General features: G+C 39.9%; 1 protein-coding gene across 1 annotated transcript; it reads left to right on the top strand.

The window, feature by feature from the left end:
* Nucleotides 1-10,621, top strand: LOC145988172 (uncharacterized). The gene is made up of 4 exons (XM_083123000.1): nt 1-251; nt 2,471-2,612; nt 3,245-3,377; nt 10,414-10,621. Exons 1-4 carry the CDS (start codon nt 15-17, stop codon nt 10,508-10,510), a joined length of 609 nt encoding a protein of 202 aa, XP_082979126.1. The 5' UTR covers nt 1-14; the 3' UTR covers nt 10,511-10,621.
* The last annotated feature ends 9,838 nt before the right edge of the window (nt 10,622-20,459 follow it).

The raw sequence follows: 20,459 nt of genomic DNA, 5'->3' as shown, positions 1-20,459 counted from the left end.
TACCCTTCTAGGGTATGATGACATTCCAATCGTTACGTGACAAGCGTTCGTCTAATCTGAAGCACAGGGGGTGGTCAAAACCTTACGAAATTGCTCCAGGCACTGACGACCATGCGTTACCTAGAGAAGAAGAAAAAGGAAGTGACGTAGAAAGAGTCGAGATTCAAGAATTTGTAACGGCGAAACGAAAGCAGTCTATTTCTCTAGGTAAAAATGGCGAAAAGAAGAAAACATTTTTCATCTCTCTAGAGGTCAGTTCTGTATTTGCATAGTTTTAATATATGTTTAAAATAGAGGGTGATTCAAAAGTCCGGTACAATGGAACATACCGGTATCTGTTATTAGTGCAGATGGCGAATAATGGAAAGCGGAAATATGTGGTTTTCAATATAACGTGCTAGAATTTTCAGCATTGAGGATGTACCCTGGAACGAGCTCCATTGAGAATGTAAACTGCCTTGTTGACAAGCGGTTCTTCTGTCTTCCTTACTTTGCTAACCTAACCTAACGTAACCCAACCCAACCCGACCTGATCTAACCCAAAACTAACCCATAAGTAAGGACCTAGGTGAAGACATATGTAAGGACCTAACTGAGGACGTAAATCAGGATCTAAGCGAGGACGTAAGTGAAGACTGAAATGAGGACGTAAGCCAGGTCTGATGTGAGGAGTAGAGTCAGGACTGTCAGGACGTAAGTGAGTGAGGACGTGATGAGGTCAGGTTAGGTTCGGTGAAGTCCGAGACATTTTCTTGTTTTTGAGAACTATTGTCCACAATTTCTCTTTTACTAAATCAGTGTAGTTCATGATTACAAGGACTGAGGTCAAGACAGGGGCGTAAATAAAACCCCCGCGATGCGGGGAGGGGGCGGCGCACGTGAGTGAAATGACGCTGTAAAGCATCGAAAGCGATCGGGCTCGTAAACTTGACTTGACCAAACAAGCACAAGAATTTGCTTCTATCAAAAAAAACGCAGAGGACTGACTGGTAATGGGCATTTAACAATATCGTATTTTTTGTACTAACAGTTTATTTTCATACTTTTGTACAGTTTGTCGTGCCAGTTTTTCACTGATTCAAAGTACATGCATGTATTCATATTTGTACATATATACTTAAAATAAATGTAGGTGCGAATTGATATTTTAGAAAAGGATTTTTTTAACGAGTAGGGCACACAACTGAAAGTTGGGGGGGAGGGGGCACAGAGCCTGTTAGTTACGCCTACGGGTCAAGACGTAAGTGAGGAAATCAATAGACGTAGGAAGTGAAGAGTAACTCTTTTGGAGAAAAAAGTAACCCGAGTTAATATATTGGAAAACCAACCAAACCTAACCTACAGTATGTTCAAAAGACATGGTCACAAAGCAACAAGGTCGACAAAAGACCGAGTCACGTAAAGACAGGGTGGTCGAGAGACACTGTTGCCAAAGGACATTGTTTCCGAAGGAAAGGGTGGCCTTAGCGTCCATGTCTTTCAGGGTCCTTGTCTTTTAGGTTTCGTGCTAAATTATCACTTTAATTTAAACGTCTAAATTATTTGGTCTGCATTAATACAACACTGTCGTCTAGGTGTGTGTGTGTGGAGGAGGAGACACGTGATGCTTTAAAGATTTACCTGTAATCTGTTGCTACCCCAGCCAGGTGCCTTCGCACTTTGGTTGTTTAAAGTTTCGAACGAGATCGAGAGTCTCGGAAATTACTTCTCCGTCTCGTCTCGACAAGTCTCGAGGTCTCGTTCTCGTGTCGAGGTTTAGAAGTCGGTTTTGGTCTAGGTATCATCGGGAACAAAGCACTCTCTGTATCTATTCGTTTGTCATTCTTCTCAGAGGAATTTTAATTTTACTTTTTAATGATCGACCTTGTAGCTGAGAGGGTGACTTTTCCAGAAGTTTTATAATGGGGTGGTTGTGGCTTCTTTTCAACCAGTCGATGCTATATTTTCCATGCTTTTATACTAAAAAGAAATATTAACCAAATAACCAAATTGGACTATACCCAGCACATCTCTGAACTGGGTTAATTATAAAAGCAGTAATTTCGAGATCTCGAATTAATGTACAATCAGCGGCAATAAAAATGGGACACCTAGATCCTGAAATATTCGCTTCCCTCCAACGCGTTATGTGTGTTGCCTAACTCTGCGGCGGAGGTAGAAGTTGCCATTGAAATCCACTTATCGCCGTAGAGTTGGGCAACACACATAATGCGTTGGAGGGAAGCGAGTATTTCAGGATCTAGGTGTCACATTTTTATTGCCGGTGAGTGTACCAATTGGCAGAGCTAAACATATTAATAATTATTTTCTGATAATGTTCGTCTGAGTAGCCTTTCGTTGCGATTAGACAAAGTAGCAGAAAAGCACCGTAAAATAAACGAAATCAATGAATAAGTCACATTGTGTTGTGTAGCATCATTGAATAGACTTATATTTTCAATTTACCAATATTGCTTGCTTTCTTTTGTAGGTGTGCCTGTTGTGTATATTCGTGTTCACTCTTCTCTACGCATATTATTGCAGAAACGGTTTCCACTATTATGTGGCTGCTTTCTATGCGCATCTAGGATATGCAGAGGCTCAACATATTTTGGGACAACGCTACATCCAAGGTTTGTGCAACACTTCTTTTTCTAATGAGCAGGAAACGGATTTGTATGCAAGTGCATATTTTCATATGATGATAGAATCAATGTCTACTTCGTATTATCTTTGCCAATTGTGTGGTATGTGAGCTCAAAAAGTGCTATTTTTATTTCCATACTTTCAATTTACAAGAATGGTATGCACACTGGTAGAGATGTAGAGAGAAAGAGAAGGAAAGAGAGACAGAAAGAAAATTGAAGGAAAGAGAGACAGAAAGAGGAAGATCGAAAGAAAGAAAGAAGAAGAAGAATGAACAAAAAAGAAAAAAAAGACATAAAGGAAAAGAGGGAGATAGAAGAAAATGGAGTGACAAAGAGATAGAGAGAAAAGAGAAACAGAAGATAGAAAGAAACAAAAAGAGACAGGCGGAATAGAAAGAAGGAAGAAAGGGAAGCATGGAAGATAGAAAGAGGAAGAAAAGAAAGGAATCAGAAAGCGAGAAGGACAGAAAAGATAGTTACAGAGGGGGAAAGAGTTTTCATCTTTCGCGCCTAAATGTTATTCAGAGATGACAGGAATTACTAGTTACACTAATAAATAACAACAGTTGTGCAGTGGGTACAGATCTAGAACTACAGTGGCGTTTGTTTTCCTCCAGGTCTTGGGGTGCAGAAGAACCACGCGGCTGCCATGCAGTGGTTTAAGAAAGCAGCCGACCAAGGACATGTTCACGCCTCGTACAACTTGGCAGTTGGACACATGAAAGGATACAGGACAGGAATCGAGAGAGGGTATGTAGGCAGTTATTTCGAATACTACTTACCCTATTTTTTTTTCAGTGGTCGACTTTCGATCTCGCCACCGAAGGTATCGGATTTGTGTTGAGGCCTGGGCATGAATGTTCCTTATGAGTGTCACTTCATCAATTTCATCTCATCATTATTCATCCTCATAGTCGCGATTAGTCAAGAGGCAGAAAAGCGACGAAAAATAAAACTACAACAATGCCTTCTTTTAATGACACTAATAACACTCAACCACGACCTATAACGTCAGGGATCCTTGGTTTGAATACTGGTAAGGGCTCGATTGATATGTGTGTTTGTCTATCCTGAATGAAAAAAGTAGAGAATTAAAACAGATATGAGAAGGTTTGAGAGAGAATGAAAGGGAAATTGCCGCTTAGGGATTTTCTTGTAATCAATAAATAGGAAACAAGTCAGCATTGCGTCTATCTGCGAAGCGGGAGACCCGCATTCGATTCTCGTCAGAATTTCAGGTTACTCTGGGGTTCTCCCAGCCTCTAAAACCTACAGGGAAAAGGCGACCGGAGCGTGACGTTGATCACGTTACCTGTACAAATGTCCAAGAATGTGAATGCGTGTATCCTACATCCACGCCCTACCATATGAAAGGAGGTATTTTTAAGCCCACTTTATGCACAGAAGGGCTAATCGAAACTGAGCGGAACCATTCTGCAATGTGCCTTTACGACATATTGCAGTGTGCAGGGGTTAGTTTTACCCTTTTCTTACTAATCTTATTTTGTAGCCGTGACGGCGTTTGGGTTTCAAAACTGGGGGAGGGGGCAAGCACAGTTTATTTCCCTTGGTAGATAAGGTTTAGCGTAGTTAGCATTGTGTGGGGGAAAAGTGGAAAGAAGTAGGGGGCAACTACCTCCATGCCCCCTAATCGCTGCCCCTGTTTTGTAGTACTTGTATTCAAGCCTCCGCCAAGTATAAGGGCGCCTGTGGGAAATCTATATAGCCAATGGGATATACGAAATATGTTTTAATGTTCATCAGTGATGTGCGTCTACGCGTAAACAACGATAGTCTACATTCTACACGTAGACTATTTTATACACGTAGATTACGTAATCTATGTAAACAACATGGCGAAAGATGATAACTTAGCAAAGGGCGCCGTGGAATTAAAAGAAAATTATATTGCGTATTAGTTACTAATGTGTGAAAAGAACTTTTCATACCCTTTTTTCCAAATTCGAACAATTTCTCACCTAGAAAGAAACCTAATATAGGATATATTCTAGTGTTCTTTGGGGAAAAGACCACTCTTGCCTCACGACTGCCATCTGTTGTTGTTTTTTGCATACTATTTATCTTCTTCCATAGTTGATGATAGAAGAGAAGAGAAATTTTTGTTGTAAATGGGATTCTTTTCATTTCGTTAGGAACCAATATAGTTGAAAGTCACTTTTCTTACATGAAACCCTTCAAAATTAATTTTCATGCACTTTAGATTGTCTACGTAATCTATGTAAACTACAACCCAATGTAATCTACGCGTAGATTACGTGTAGATAACGCATGTAGACGTAAACGTATAGTCTACGGCACATCACTGATGTTCATACGTCAAATTTTGTTTAAAATATATGCTCCTCAAATATGTCTGCAAGTTAGTTTCGTTGTTTGAACTCTCATTAACTACGGCTTTATACGCCCATTGCCATCTAGAACCAGTAGCGGGTGCCAATACTTTTTTGGGGGGGGGAGAATAGTTGACTTTCCTGGTTGGCAAGACTTAGTATCAAGAGGCCACTGTGTAAGGCAAAAGTGGCAATAAGTGCCCACCCATAATCGCCGCCTATTACAAGTACCTAATATTTGGTTGGTTGATTTGGTGTTTTAAGTCCACTTTATGCACAGTAGGGCTAATCGGGACTGCACCTACAGTTTAAAGTGGAATCCGAACCACTATCGAACCCGGGACCCCTTGATTACAAAGCGACGACGCTACCACTGCGCCATCGGGGAGGCCCTATAAGAAAAGGACATTAAAATATCTACATATCGCACATCGAAATACAGTTCCACTACATCACGCTGTCCTCATGCTGTGTTGACCGCCACGTGTTATCTGTAGTGAAAGTTGAAGATAAAATATTTTAATTTTTTTCGTGATATGTCCATTACGTTTTCAATTATCTGTGTGTCAGGCCAACAGGGTTATCTTTATTGTGCAGACACTTAGGGTTACAAAATACACTCATACAGGAATGATAAATATCTTAGCTCGTTCTGATAAGCATTTTGTGTGAGATATGTGATAATCTCTACCACCTCACTCATACACGTCAGATCTAACATATTCTTTCTTGCGAGAGTCAAGTGTGAGAATTATGATAATACAAAAGCTTATATAAATTGCCGTGACAGGTGTGGAATTCCTTTTTTAACTTTTATCTGAAGAGAATCTCACAACTTACTATCTGGAGAGGAAAGATTGTGCGCATTCAAACCGCTACTTCAAAGAAATCCAGTAATTACCACTAGTGGTCTGATAAATTTAAGCCAAGAGACTAATTTCTAGACGTGAAATGGTTTGGCGCGCATTTCGATTTTAAACACCAAATGGGTGGGCGATGGTTGAATGGGCCGTATTAGTGTGACGTCACAGCAGACGACGAGCTGGAACTGAGTCTAAACAAATAAGAACGTGTTTTTCTCTCTATCCAAATCCATTGAGTTTCCCATTGCAAAGGGTAACTTTAAAAATCGTCACAGCAGTCACGAAACAAAAATGTGATGTGCATCGTACATCAATGTAAAGATGAGATTTCGGAGAATACGTCTATATCGCATAACATATACCTTACAGATGAGAATGCAAAGAATAAATGGAGTAGGAAATCGAGTAAAGCGGATGCTCCAAAAGAAATCCGATCCGGAATCGCAGCCAACGGGCGCCGCCGGTTCAATCGCCTGAGGCTGCTGGTTTCCCATCATCCATAGCTTCAGCGTGGCCGACTTGAGATTGGGTGAGTTTCGAGCCGGCTTCGGCTGTGCTCGGAACTGGAATGTCCAACTTTGTATAAAAATGCATTATTTTTCTTAAGCCTGGTTTACAATGGCCGAGTAGACGGGAGAGTAGCTAGAGCGAGTAGGGTAAAGCGAGATACTCTCCCCGTGTTAGCAACAGGGGAGAGTACTGGAGCCAGTACTCGCTCTAATAGTCAGGACAGTAGAGTGGCTGTCCACGGAGGACAGCGACTCGACCGAGTTGCTTCATCTCCCACCGATTTTTTCACTCGCACGTAAACTCGACAGACCACTCGGTCAATGTAAAGACTTTTTTGAGGACAGTATAGAGGTATAGAGTCTGTGTTGTGCGAGTGTCCATGGAATTTGTTTCGTTTATAGGAACAAACAAAACAAACTACAGGCGTATGAGGCAAAAAGTGTTGCAAGGAAATTAGTTTTCTCTCCCGACATGTCCTCGTGCATTATTATATTCATTTCTCGTGAAAAAAGTGTGTAAACCGTTTCAGAACGTTTGTTTTAAATCGCCAACGACGTCCATGAATTAATTTAGTCAAATAGCACCAAACAGCTGCAGCTACTATCCCACTTTGCTGGAGTCGAGTAGAAAGTGTGTAAACAGCTACTCGCCATAGAAGGGTCGAGTCGAGTAGACAGGCCAGTAACTCGTCCCAGTAACTCTCCCGCTTACTCGACCAATGTAAACCAGCCTTTTGCTCCGGTTATTCTTTACCTTATTGTCTGTAAGGTATGTGCGATATATAGTTGTATTCTCCGAAATCTCATATTTATATTGATGTACGATACGCATCATAATTTTGTTTCATAACTGCTGTCACAATAATTAAAGCTACCCCTTCCGATGGAAAATCCCATTGATTTGGATAGGAAGAAAACACGTTTGCTCGTTGTTTAGACTCAAAGCCTGGTTTGTCGTCTCCTGTGACGTCACCACTAATATGATTCATTTTGGCAACGAGTCTAGAAGGGGTAGAGATTGGAAGCGATCGTCGTTTGTTGATGCAAAATTGAACGTCTTGCCTTACTATATCTGCTTGCGTCGTCCAACGAGAGAAGCAACTTTCCACTTGCAGCTACGAAAGCAGATCACGTGGTTCCTTCGCCGCCAATAGCCGGTACCTTCACGGCCAATTGTTAGGCACATAATAGTATACATTTGCTACAAGGAGGGGACCGCTTCAACTGTCGTGATTAGCCCAACAGCATAAAACGACGTCGATCTCGTCACCAAGGTTGCCTGGTTCGAGTCCCAGCCTGGACTTCAACATCATCTAATCATCACTCATCTTCATCGTCGCAATTAGCAAAAATCGGCAGGAAAAAAGTAAAAAAGGTAAAGTGCTCCCCTGTGCTTTGCACCACGTCATGAAGGCGTATAAGGGGTGTGTTAGGTTAGAGCCCAACACTTCTTGATCACGGCCGAAGGTGGGGATGATGTGATCAGCACCACGCCCCAGGCTGCCTTAACCCCCAGAGTTTCCTCCAGGTACCCACTCTATACGCCACTGGGTGGACGATGGAGACATTTTAACAGGTGGAAAGAATCCTGGTTCTCCCCCACCGCGGTTCGAACCCAGATCTCTCGCATGGAAGTCAGATGCCCTAAGGACTTCTTTTTTTTTTAAGGAATACTCCTATTCGTCAGTATCCCCCGTCATTTACATACACATTCCTCAAACTTTCACACATGTCAGTTTTTACTGTAGCTATTCTCGTGTTTTCTCATTTCGGACAAACACAAACATCCAAGTCCTAGCCGGGATTCGAACCCGGGACCCCTGGCTTCGTAGGGCGCTGTGCTAACCACTCCGCCACGGAGGTCGACAACGATTGAGCTGGCGCGACTCTAAATTGGCAGAAAGGTAAAGCTAACATGGACGTCCGCAGGATTTTTTCCAGGGAGGGGCAAAGAAGGTATTTTTTCTCCAGGGGGGCAAACAAGGCACATTTTTCCCAAAAATAGTGTTGTTTCCTAAAAAAAACATTGCTTAAATTTGAATTTATGGTGTTCATGCAATAATTAACACATATTATTGTGGTTAATATGAAATTATATGTCTGAAATACATAATTTTTGGTTGACTTTCATTTTCCAGGGGGGCCACGGCCCCCTTGCCCTCCCTTTAGGACGCCCATGAAAGCTAAATAACTAAAACTACAAATACAAAGTGCCTAAAAGCGAAGAAAAAATAAGAACTTTTTGTATGGTTTGTTTAATTGTTAGATATCGAATTAGGAGAAACGATTACCTTTTCTTTGCTAATTGAAGGTTGATTACAATTTTATAAATGCCATGGGGGAAGGGGCTCTCTCTTAATTCACCTGTGGCTCCAAGGAACCACGTCACTCGGCGTGTTCTTTACTCAAATGGCAACGAAAGCTATTCGTAAGTGCTAAATCCCTTTACAGCAGCTGTTAAACAGAAAATGCAGTCTTGACGTCTCAGCCACCTGGCGGGAAACAAAAGAAACATTAAATTCCTGGAAGGAAACACAGAATGTTAACATGTTTGCACAATTTGCCATTAAAATCCCACTAATAAACAGGAAATCTCCGAACCACCGATAATGATACACCAAAGCACATGCGTAAGCAGAAAGAACAATTATAAAGGGCATACTTTTCCATTATCTTTATCCCTTCTCTTAAACTTTTATCGCTCGTTCATGTACTGGCAGGGAGAAGATGTATATATGTACGGAATCCGCTCAGATCGAATTCTGTAGACGAACGCTTGTGTTTTCGTGTGACACAAACTTGAACTGTCAAAATGTTGTTTTAAGTCCACTTTGTGCACAAATGGGCTAATCGGGACTGGACCTACAGTTTAGAGTGGGATCCGAACCCACTATGCAATGTGCTTCCACTGGGAATCGAACGCGAGACCCCTTGATTGCAAGGAGATTGCGTTACCATTATGACATCGGGGTGGGCCTTACATAGGAATAGAAAGAAAGGTTGAGTTGTTGTTTTAAGTCCACTTTATGCACAGAGACTAGGGATGTGACGAAGCTAAAAATTTACCGATGCCGATGTACTCACCGATAATTTTTTGGAACCGATACCGATGCCGATATTTAACCGATTCCGATACATCAGATTATTAAACAGAAATGGGATGTTACTTTCTGCATGACAAAACTAATTTGGTATGTACATTTCTATTGCATATCATATGTGTATACATATGTATTCTCAAGAGATGCGAATGTACATTTGCATCGACAAAAGGTTATGTGAACCTAGAGATTTAACATTAGTACACAAGCATTTCTTTGAAATGCAAAATGAATTCCTGGTCTGCCAGATTCAACTTCAGAAACACGAGATTTGGAAGCACTTCAGGAAGTAACCTACTTCTTCTCTTATCGCAAATCTGTTCAGCAACACTGAACACTCAATCACTGAATACTGATGCAGCAGGTATGCCCAAGTACTTTCTCAGCACTTGCTTCAGGTTTCAATACTCATTTTTGAATTTCCAATACAACAGCAAATCCTGGTTCAGCAATGTACTGTTTTTTTTTCGATTTTGAGTTAGGTTGATCCTCTGAATGAGAGTTTGCAATAATTTTATTACAAAAACTCTACAATAATGACGAATCATAACCAAATTTTCAATAAATCTTACAAAACTAGAATATAAACTTATTAGAAGGTAAAACTCTAGTATAATCTGTACCGGTTTAAATATCGGATTTTTGCCGATTCCGATATGTCAATTTCGGCCGATTTTCATACATCTGTAATCGGATTCGGCACATCCCTAACAGAGAGGCTAATCAGGATTGGACCTAGGAAACCTCTAACTGATCGTACGACACGTCATTGCACGAGCTTGCGCACGTGACCCAAAGCCACAATCTTGCACAAAAGATCGAGCGTGTAAGATCCGCATAATGTCTTTGAAAATGCACTTAATACATTGAGAGTGGAACTCGCATTCCTTATCTGTATTCACGACTATTGCTTGCACCATTAAAGTATTCACAATGTAATTGCACTATTTTTCTATTTCCAGGGACGCACATAAACTGGTGAAGTACGCCGCGCGCAAGGGATTGAAAGAAGCGAAGGATCTCCTCATCAAAGAGTGTTCCGAAGGGGACTGCGATTAGGACGACTCTCGGGTAAATGCTATTCAGCATGTAGGGACATGAGAATCGGTTGTTTCATACAGAAATTGATGAGACATCAAAGATGTATCAAGTTGAATTGTTAATACAACTTACCAGATCAACACTGTGTCGTTATTTCTCTTGTTAATATTTATTTTCAGATTCTTTGCCCACCCTCTTATTTTTTCCGTGTCTCCCTTCTCCACCAATCTCGCTGGTAGAGTGGTTAACACAGCGCGCTACGACGCCAGGAGTCCCGGGTTCGAATTCCGGTCTAGACATGGGTGTTTTTGCTTGTTCCTTCGTCAATACATCACTTATCATCTTCGCGATTAACAAAAGTGGCAGAAAAGCCAAGTGAAATAAATAAAATCAATCAATCAACCTCGCCCCTTCTATATGTAAATCTATCAATAGGTCCCGGGTTCAATATCCTGAGGAGGTTAACCAAAGTGCCCTAAACATGTAAATTTTAATGCACCTGATTTTTTTTCAAGGGGGGAAGTACCCTCCCTTGCCCTTGTCAAGTTACGCCTTTGGGAATGCACCTCTCTTGTAGATTCTGTATGTGTTGACGGAAAAGTCGAAGGTGAGTACTTAGGTTTTGTTGCGAACAAGAAAAGCACAAGGTTACAATCTTACAGGTCCAGTGATAACTGACAACTACATGAACAATGTCAGGAAAAACACACAAAAAAAGGGAAGCGGGTGGAAGGACAAACATTTCCCCAGCATAGAAACCTCACTTCCGCCACTGCCTTCATCCTGTCCTTATAAAACAAGTGAAAAATGAAGCGCCCCTTCCAAAACAACCGCAGGATTTTTCCAAGGGAAGTTGAAGCAAGCAGCAAACGAGGCATATTATTTCCCATAATAGCGTTGCTCTTTCAGTTCTTCAGTAAGAACTCTTTCAGTTCGGAGTTATCAGGTTCCTGCAACCTCCTTATAATAAATAACACAAACGACTGTCAATGAAAGTATATATGTGTAATATATAATTTTAGGTTAAATTTCACATTTCATGGGGGTGCGTGTCCCCTCCATTCCTGACATCAATTAGCCTTCCATTCGTGATTACAACCTCTCTTCTTGTTTATTTGTTTTTCTACATTTTCCGTCTTGTTTTCCCTCTTCTTTACTCTATTCATCTTTGTTCTATTATTCTATTTCTTCTTTATTCTCCCTCCCTCTCTCTATCTCTCTCTCCACACACACACCTTTCTGCATCGGTTTATGAATTTTTAAAGTTTCTGCCATGCGACGAAGTGTGGCCCTATCCCCTGAAGTTGGCCACCACCGCCGACTTTGACATTTTCATCTCATATGGAAGGGTTGGATAAAAAGTAATGGCAACACTGCTGTCCCGTGAAAGGGGTGAGTCACACCGCCACAATCGTTTCGTGGCTGATAGAGGAATGTCAGACGAGGGAGTACAGTGAGTGGGAGCGATTGTATGTTATTCAGTCAAAAACAGCAGTGCTCTGAAGCAGAGGACGAGAGTGCAAGCGCCCTAACAATATGTTTAGGCAAGAAGAACAACGTCTCTCAGGCAGACGGTCAACGCAGCCTACTTCTGCACCTTCTTGCAACACCACCTTCGTCTCACATTAAGAAGGAAGCGACGGCACGGTGTCCCATCATCCTGCTTGACAATGCAAGGTGTCACACTGCGAACAATGTGACGGCGCTCCTGCATAACTGGTAGTGGGAGGTACTGGAACATCCGCCGTATTCACCGGTATGAGACCGTGTGATTACGACCGTTTTGTCAAAATGAAGGAACCACTGGGCGGGAAGCACTACGACACGCGCGAAGCCATCATACGTGCTATAGGGCGGCCACTGCGGGACATCGACAGAGATGGACGTGCTGACGGTGTACGACGCCCTCCATACTTGTGACAGAAGGTCGTAGAGATGAGGGGCGATTACTTTGAAGGAATGTAACACGTGCTCCTCTGCCAATACAGTCAAGTACCAATTATACCAGTGTTGCCATTACTTTTTATCCAACCCTTGTATACCTAGACACTGACGTACACAGAGGGGAGGCTAATGGAGCTACAGCCTTTCCAGAATTTTTCAGAAAATCAAAATTTTTCGAAGAAAGTGGTAAAGAACTCGGGAAAACCGAAATTCGACCTTCAAATGACCTCATATTACATTTCTTGTCTTTGAACAACTTTTAAAACAAAGGTTGAAAATAGTAATCATGAAATATTTTATGCTGTACTTCCCTCCCGCACTCTGAATTGATTGATTGATTGATTTGCTGTATTTTACTTCGCCTTTTTGTGCCACTTTTGGCTAATTTGCGAAGATGGGGATGAGCAATGACATGATGAAATTGATGATTGGACATTCACAAACACCCATGCCCAGCCCAGGATTCGAACCAAGGACCCCTGGCGTTGTAGCGCGATATGCTAACAAATCCGTCCCCCCCTCTATAGAACGCAGCTATGTAATATCCACCCATACAATTCCAGTCTCCCCCCACCCAAAAATCCTGCCTACGTCAGTGTGCCTATGTTCCGATACCTAGGCCCATGCGAGACAGGTATTTACAACTCGAGTTGAGTCGTAAATTATAACGTAAATGAATTTTTAAACAATGTCTTTAAATGCACCATACTCTGTCGTCAGTCGAAATTCCTAGAACCGAAATCTGCCAATGAAGCACAGGAAAAGGATGCCAGAGGGATAAAAGGCAAGCGATTAGATAAATAGCATTAAGCTGTGTCCCGATGAACTCAATCGTGGGTTCAGTTTTGTCCGAGCATCGTGGTTACTTTTGAATGTCTTCTCCCTACGTGGAACCAAGGATGCCCATCCCTACAGTACTTTTACTGAAACGTAGCCCGTACCCATGGGGGACCATGCCCCCTTCAACCATTAAATATTCTATTGTGATTTGTGAACCTGTAAAAAAAAATAGAAAAATTGAACATTTTTCAGATTTTGAAGTGCCCCTCCCGGCAAAAATTCTAGATCGGCATATGGTCAGCCCCGTAGTTAGATATTTTGGCCCCCTAGGTATAATTGTGCGTTGGCGCCCCTTACCCCTTCGCACTACCAAGCACCGACATTTCGATATTTTCTTTTTTTGCCATGGTTTGTGATATTTACTTCCTACAAATTTTGAAATGATGAAACAAGGAAAACTCATTAAATGTAATATAGGTTATATTTAAAGATTCGTAGTTTGAATTTCTTATATTAAGAAAGTTTAGCTACCGAATTTAAGTATAATTCAGTTACGACACAGTGCCTAAAGAACATCTTAAAAGGGACCATTTCTACTCGTACTTGCACTTTTGGAAACAAAATCCCAGTAGTGTGTTGCCAGGATATAATCCTACAAGTAAAAGAAGAGAAAACGTTAAGAATAATAATTAAAATTAATAAGGTGTGCAGCATCTTCTCAATAGAAAAAAAAAATAGTAATTTAAAATAATTAATCTCTACTTCAAAATAATAAACTACGTATTACACATTATTCTAGGTAAAAGTAGAACATTTATAAAAGCAAACTGATATCTCAGAAGCCGGCCCCCGTGGCGGAATGGTTAGCACATCGTGCTACGTTCGAATCTAGGTCTGGGCATGGATGTTTGTGAGTGTCCTTTCATCACATCATAACTCAACCCCATCTTCGCAAATTAGCCAAAAGTGGTACAGTCATGGAAAATAGTTCTTGGGCCACGAGACCTACGATATCGTATCATCTTAAAGCCTGTTGTCTATGCAACCCAAATAACAAAATTGTCGCTTGGGTTTGCCTGGCGGACCTGGATTCTCGGGAATGATTGAGTATTGACAGCAGCGTAAGTCATACCCCCAGGCCCAGCCATAACAAACGACAGCTGGGTGCCGTGAGACCACCAGAAAAAGTTTCAGGAATTGGTTTCTTAACAACAGCTATTCGTAAGAATATGTTCTCTTTACTGATATTAGAGTCATTGTCAAGAAAGTTCACTGAAATGGTGGTTTTCGTCGAATCATCATCGCGCAACACACATGCTGTCAACCCAGAAGTCCTTGAAAAAGATTGGAGTTAAAAACAACTACTTGACAAATGATAAAACGAATCGACATTCATTAGTCCCAACTTAGAATTTTGTGTAAGACATGGATCATAATGTCCTATCATCCATTTCATAACTTCATTAATCATCCTCATCGCCTTTGTTGACGCCAAGTGCTAGAAAAGCAATATAAAATAAGCAAAATTAAGAAATTAATAAATTACATTTTCAGCGATTTCACGCAGCGACTCAGTTGCATGTAGACAAAGTTTCATTAATCGGGAACCAAGGGCCCCCTCGTTGTGCTTCATTGTCATTTTCCCTCCACTTTGCCTGCCGCGATTAACCTGATGTTGATTAATGCACAATCCACAAAGTGCACCAAAGCAGCTCATATTATGAATAGGTAAACTATGTGATATTATGCTAATTTATAATTTAGTAATAAAATGTGAATTTTGGGGGCTTCAGTTAAGTGGCTGCACATCCATTACGTAATCGCGATATCATCAAATTGTACGAAGCGTGTCTACACCTACGTAAAGTGTCAGTGCCCGTCATAGGAGTGCGCAGACCCTCTGATTAGAGGGGAATAGCCTTGATTATATTTCAGTCCGGAAAAGAATAACGTAATTTCATCTCACTTGTTTAAATTTTATTGCATTGATGGGTGTGTTTATATATAAACCCCTCCCCCCGCCCCACACACACATATAAATACATACATACATATATATATACAACACACACACACACACACACACACACACACACACACACACACATATATATATATATATATATATATATATATATATATACATATATACCAATAGTAAAAATCATATAAATTGTCTCTCAAATCTGCGTGTTCCTTTTCCTACAAGCAATTGTTCATGCACTTAAGAGAAAACCTTTTAGCAGCAGTACTTCTCTCCTCGGTAATATAAAATGCATTACAGAAAACTAATTGCGAGCAAAGCGACCAATAAATTTTCAGATCCAAATTTTTGCAAAATGAAAACAATGTCGATTTAATATGGGAAAAAAATTCATGGAGCTCCATATTATTCTCTTTTACAATTTTTTTCATTTAGATCGTTTAACGTCCAGGGTTAACTCTCGCCGACCCCTAGCTACGGCTCTGAACTTGACTAGACTGCAAGAAAAGCAGACATTAAGAGCGAAACGAGCAAGAACATTTTACAAAAGATATTTATATTTGTATAAAATTTGAAATCAAGGGGGCAATTGCAGCTCTGCCCCCCCCCCCGCAGGTGCTCTTGGCAGTCAGGAAGAAATAATGCAAGAAACACGTGAAAACAAAATCCATCTTGAGTATCCTTTTGTCCTGCTACTCTTAGATTCTGTTACTCTTGCTTTCCTTTACTTCCATGTTTGCCCTCTAAAATTGATTTCCGTTCAAGGTTGTGGGGGGGCTGTAGTTTCGCCACTGCACCCCCTATCCCCGTAGTTGCCTTTAGTGTTGCCCACGAGACGAGACTTTGGCCTGTCTCGTCTCGTGGAAATGCTGTGAAATGCTGTCTCGTCTCGAAAATATTCGTTTGTCTCGGGACACATGATCAATCTCGTCTCGTCTCGAATTTTTAAAAGCCTGTCCCGTCTCGTCCCGTGGGCAACACTAGTTGCCTTGAACTTTCATCGGCTTGAAAATACTTAATTTTCTTTAAGAGTATAATATAGAGTAGTTGTATTGATGCTATTATAAACTCAGGAAAGGAAGAGCCCCCATCAAGCAGATTTGCTTATACTTAAAACAAGCTCAACATGAGCATATGAGTTTTTTGCTCAAGTGTGGAACCCTGCCTAATCCAAGATTTTTGTAAAAATGCCCTCTGGAATTTTTTGTGAAAGGAAGAGCCCCTCAGATTGATTTGTCTATACTTACAAAAGTTGCATCAGCCAGATTTTTGTCCATAAACTTGTCAAAAATTGATATTTTTTTGGCTACACCTGAAATTAAGCCAAAAACCCATACATACACACACATATTTACTTCCAGTTTAAGTTTAATTGGACCCCAGCCTCAACTTGCATATCCAATATTAAAACAATATAATATGCAGAGACTCTCTAGAATTGCTCCGTGATTCTCTCATTTCTTATATTATATGTTTGCATGTTTCTCCTCTGTGGCAATGTGTGCAATTCCCGAGACGGTAATATTGATTTTTTGCTTTGCATGTTTCTCCTCAGCGCCAGTACTTACAGAAATTCCCGAGTATTGCATCAGCCAGTATTGTGAGAGTGGTTGAGGAGAACAGATGTGTTTTTACAGTGCTTCTCATATTTATAGGCCTGTTTGATTTAATATGAATATTAAATATATATTGAACAATATTTTGCCTGATATTTGTTACATCTAGCTTGTTTGTTGTAATCCACTCACATTTAGAGTCAGGCATATATCTATCCCAGCTTGTTATACAAAAATCAATAGCAGTGCTGGGTCATTGCTATTCAAGATATGCATGTTCGTGCAGGTATTTGCGGAAGGTCAGTGTGAATGAATATTTATTCTCTTTTTCCACTTGTGGGCTATTGGCTTTACAACCTGTCATAATAAGCATAGAGATTTGAATTGAACCCCAGGAAATTTTATATAAATACCAAAGCTAAAAATATTAACACACATACACACATACACACACACAAAGCACAGTGCTGAACCCAACTGATATTTTTATTCAGTATAAAGTTTTGAATTGAAACCCAGGAAATTGTATATAATAAACAACAGCAAAAATGCCAAATCAAAAATATTGTAATCAGTGCAATAAAAATATATTTAGCTCTAATTGGGCCAGACACCAAAAGATTTGTAACCCAGACAAATACAGAACTCCCACAAAAATTTGCCCCAAATGCAATAGAAAATACAGCATGCAATACTTCACATATACACATAAAGATACTTGTTCTGCACAGTCATCAATATTGCCCCCACAACCATCCACATCTGGTCTGAAAAGGAAGCATGAAGCACCTCTTAATGCCAGAGCAGCAAAGCAGCCACGCTATGAACCTATCCATAGCAGTTTTAATGGCCAACTTAGGGATTACCGGTTTGTATCAGAGCCAAGATGTGGCATTGAGAATTTTTTGAACAGTATAAATTCTGATCTGCAGGCAATTCTTAATGCACAAAATGGTTCTTATAAGCTGTCCCTCAAATTGTATACACAATATAAGAAGCCAAATGGCACAAAATTTACACAGCCCCACAAAACAGAAACTGTACCTGTGTATTCAAATGCAAATTCAGACACAATAATAAGCAGTTTAATAGATCAATTGAATATTAAACACTCTGAATTTGCGGCAAAAGAGTCTGGATGGAGCCTATGCGGCTCTCCACACAAGTTATATGTTAATATTTCTGAATTCAGCCCATTACAAGGATCTACATATCTGCCATTACCTGCCAATATTAAAAACAGAAGAGCCGTGGTTAATATTGAAAATACCGACCAGAAATGCTTTTTGTGGTGTATTTTAGCTGCTTTGTACCCAGTTTCAAGGAATCCTCAGAGAATAAATTATTACAAACAACATGAACATATTTTTGACGATGCAATGGAGGGTTTAGAATATAAAATGTCTGTACAGAATATTGATAAATTTGAAAAAAGAGCCAGGAATATTAATGGCAAACAATTATCTATTAATGTATTTATTTGTTCCACTGGCAATTGCCCGATAGAACCTCTCAGAATCAGTATATTTGATGATGAATCTGCTATTCCGATTGATTTGCTCTTAATTGAAGGGGATGGCACATATCATTACACTCTGATACATAATCTTGAAGCTTTAGTGAGAACACAACTAGATAAATCCAATAGAATATTTAAGTTGTGCAGAAGATGTTTAACTGTACTTGATGGTCAAAAAATGGTGAATGGGGTTCGGGAAAAAAATGCAGAAATTGCCAAAAACAAGTTAATTGAGCATCTGAAATACTGTGGCAACCATAAACCTGTTCATATGGTGATGCCCAATCCAAGTGAAAATTGCAAATTCAAAAAGTTTGAAGCCTTGTTGGAACACCCAGTATATATTGTCTGTGATTTTGAATCAATTCTCAAATCTCTTGCATTCTGCAATCCAGATCCAGAAGAATCTTCAATTACACCATACCAGTTACATGAACCTTCCAGCTTTTATTATGTGATTGTACAGGATGGTGTTGTTAGTAAAGAATATTCATACATGGGACCAGATGCCATCAAAATATTTGCACATAGAATAGAAAATGAGTGCCATAACATAGCATCTAACATCTTATTAAAATCAAAACCCATGTTGCCTTTAACAGAGAAACAGATTGAAGATTTCAACAATGCAGAAAAATGCCCGGTATGTGAATCTGAATTTTCAGATACAAATATCAAGGTGAAACACCATTCTCATACAGATGGTAAATTCTTAATGGCCCTGTGTAATAACTGTAATATTCAGATCAAGAGACCAAAATTTGTCCCCATATTTTGCCATGGAGCATCCAATTATGATTTTCATCATTTGATCAGATATGAGGGGTTTGACAAGCAGAATTTAAATATTTTAGCTGAAAATGATGAGAAATATATTGCTATTAGCAAAATAATTAAAGTTAATGGTGTTCCTATTCACATAAGATTTCTTGATTCTTACAGAATTTTATCTGCTAGCCTGGCTACACTGGCCACTCAATTATCTGATGATCAATTCAAAATCACATGTGCCTTGTTTCCAAATCAGGACCTGAAATTAATTAGGCGGAAGGGTGTATAGCCATATGACTATGTTACAGATTTTTCTAAATTTGATGAGTGTTCCCTGCCACCACAAGAAGAGTTTTACAGCAAAATCAGAGGATCTGGAATCACTGATGATGATTATCACCATGCCCAATTGATGTGGAACAATTTAAAATGCCAGACATTTGGTGATTATCACATGGCTTATTTGAAACTTGATGTGACCCTCTTAGCTGATATATTGCAGGCATTCAGAAAATCATCAATGCAAAATTATAAACTGGATCCAATATATTTTTTCAGTGCCCCGGGCCTAGCATGGGCTGCAATGTTTTTAAACACCAAAAAGCAATTGGATCTGATCCAAGATCAAAATAAGTATCTGTTTATGGAGGAAGATATAAGAGGGGGGATGGTGCAATGTTCCCAGAGATATGCCAGAGCAAATAACAAATATATGCCTGATTATAATCCAGAATTGCCATCAAATTATATACAGTATGTAGATGCAAACAGCCTCTATGGTCATGCCATGATGCAAAAACTGCCATATGCAGGGCTTGAATGGGTTGAAGATTTCAATATTGAAGATCTTCAGGACTTTGATGACAGTAATTATGGCCTATTCTTAGAGGTTGATCTGACAATTCCAGATGATTTACACAACAAATTTTCTGATCTGCCCCCAATTCCTGAGGTTCAGTGCTCACCTGGCTCTAAACAGAAGAAGCTCATGATGACACTGGAGCCAAAACAAGGCTATGTCATATATTACAAAAACCTCCAGTTCCTGATGAAACATGGTGTTCAAGTGACCAAAATTGGCAAAGTTTTGAGGTTCAGGCACTCAAGATGGTTGAAACCATATATTGATACAAACACGGAGCTTCGAACATCTGCAAAGAGCCAATTTGATAAGGCCTTGTTTAAATTGATGGTCAATTCTGTGTATGGCAAAACTATTGAAAATGTCAGAAAACATACCGATGTTAAAATAATTACTGACCCCAGCCTGAGCAAAAAATTGGTTGCAAAGCCTAATTTTAATTATAGAAGAATTTTTGATGAAAATATGGCACTTTTCAACATGAAAAAAACAAAGATTAAGTTTGATAAACCTATTTATGTAGGGGCTGCAATATTGGAATTGGCCAAATT

This window comes from Lepisma saccharinum, chromosome 5, assembly GCF_977018435.1.
Source record: "Lepisma saccharinum chromosome 5, izLepSacc3.1, whole genome shotgun sequence".
Taxonomy (NCBI): domain Eukaryota; kingdom Metazoa; phylum Arthropoda; class Insecta; order Zygentoma; family Lepismatidae; genus Lepisma; species Lepisma saccharinum.
Note: the sequence above shows the minus strand (reverse complement) of the source record. Positions and strands in the feature narration are given on the sequence as shown.

What these genes read in the sequence shown, in the direction of transcription:
- LOC145988172 (XM_083123000.1), top strand. Translation starts at nt 15, where the DNA reads ATGATGACATTCCAATCGTTACGTGACAAGCGTTCGTCTAATCTGAAG. An exon ending in CATTTTTCATCTCTCTAGAG is followed by an intron (nt 252 to 2,470) that starts GTCAGTTCTGTA and finishes TTTCTTTTGTAG; the next exon opens with GTGTGCCTGTTGTGTATATT. An exon ending in AGGACAGGAATCGAGAGAGG is followed by an intron (nt 3,378 to 10,413) that starts GTATGTAGGCAG and finishes TTCTATTTCCAG; the next exon opens with GGACGCACATAAACTGGTGA.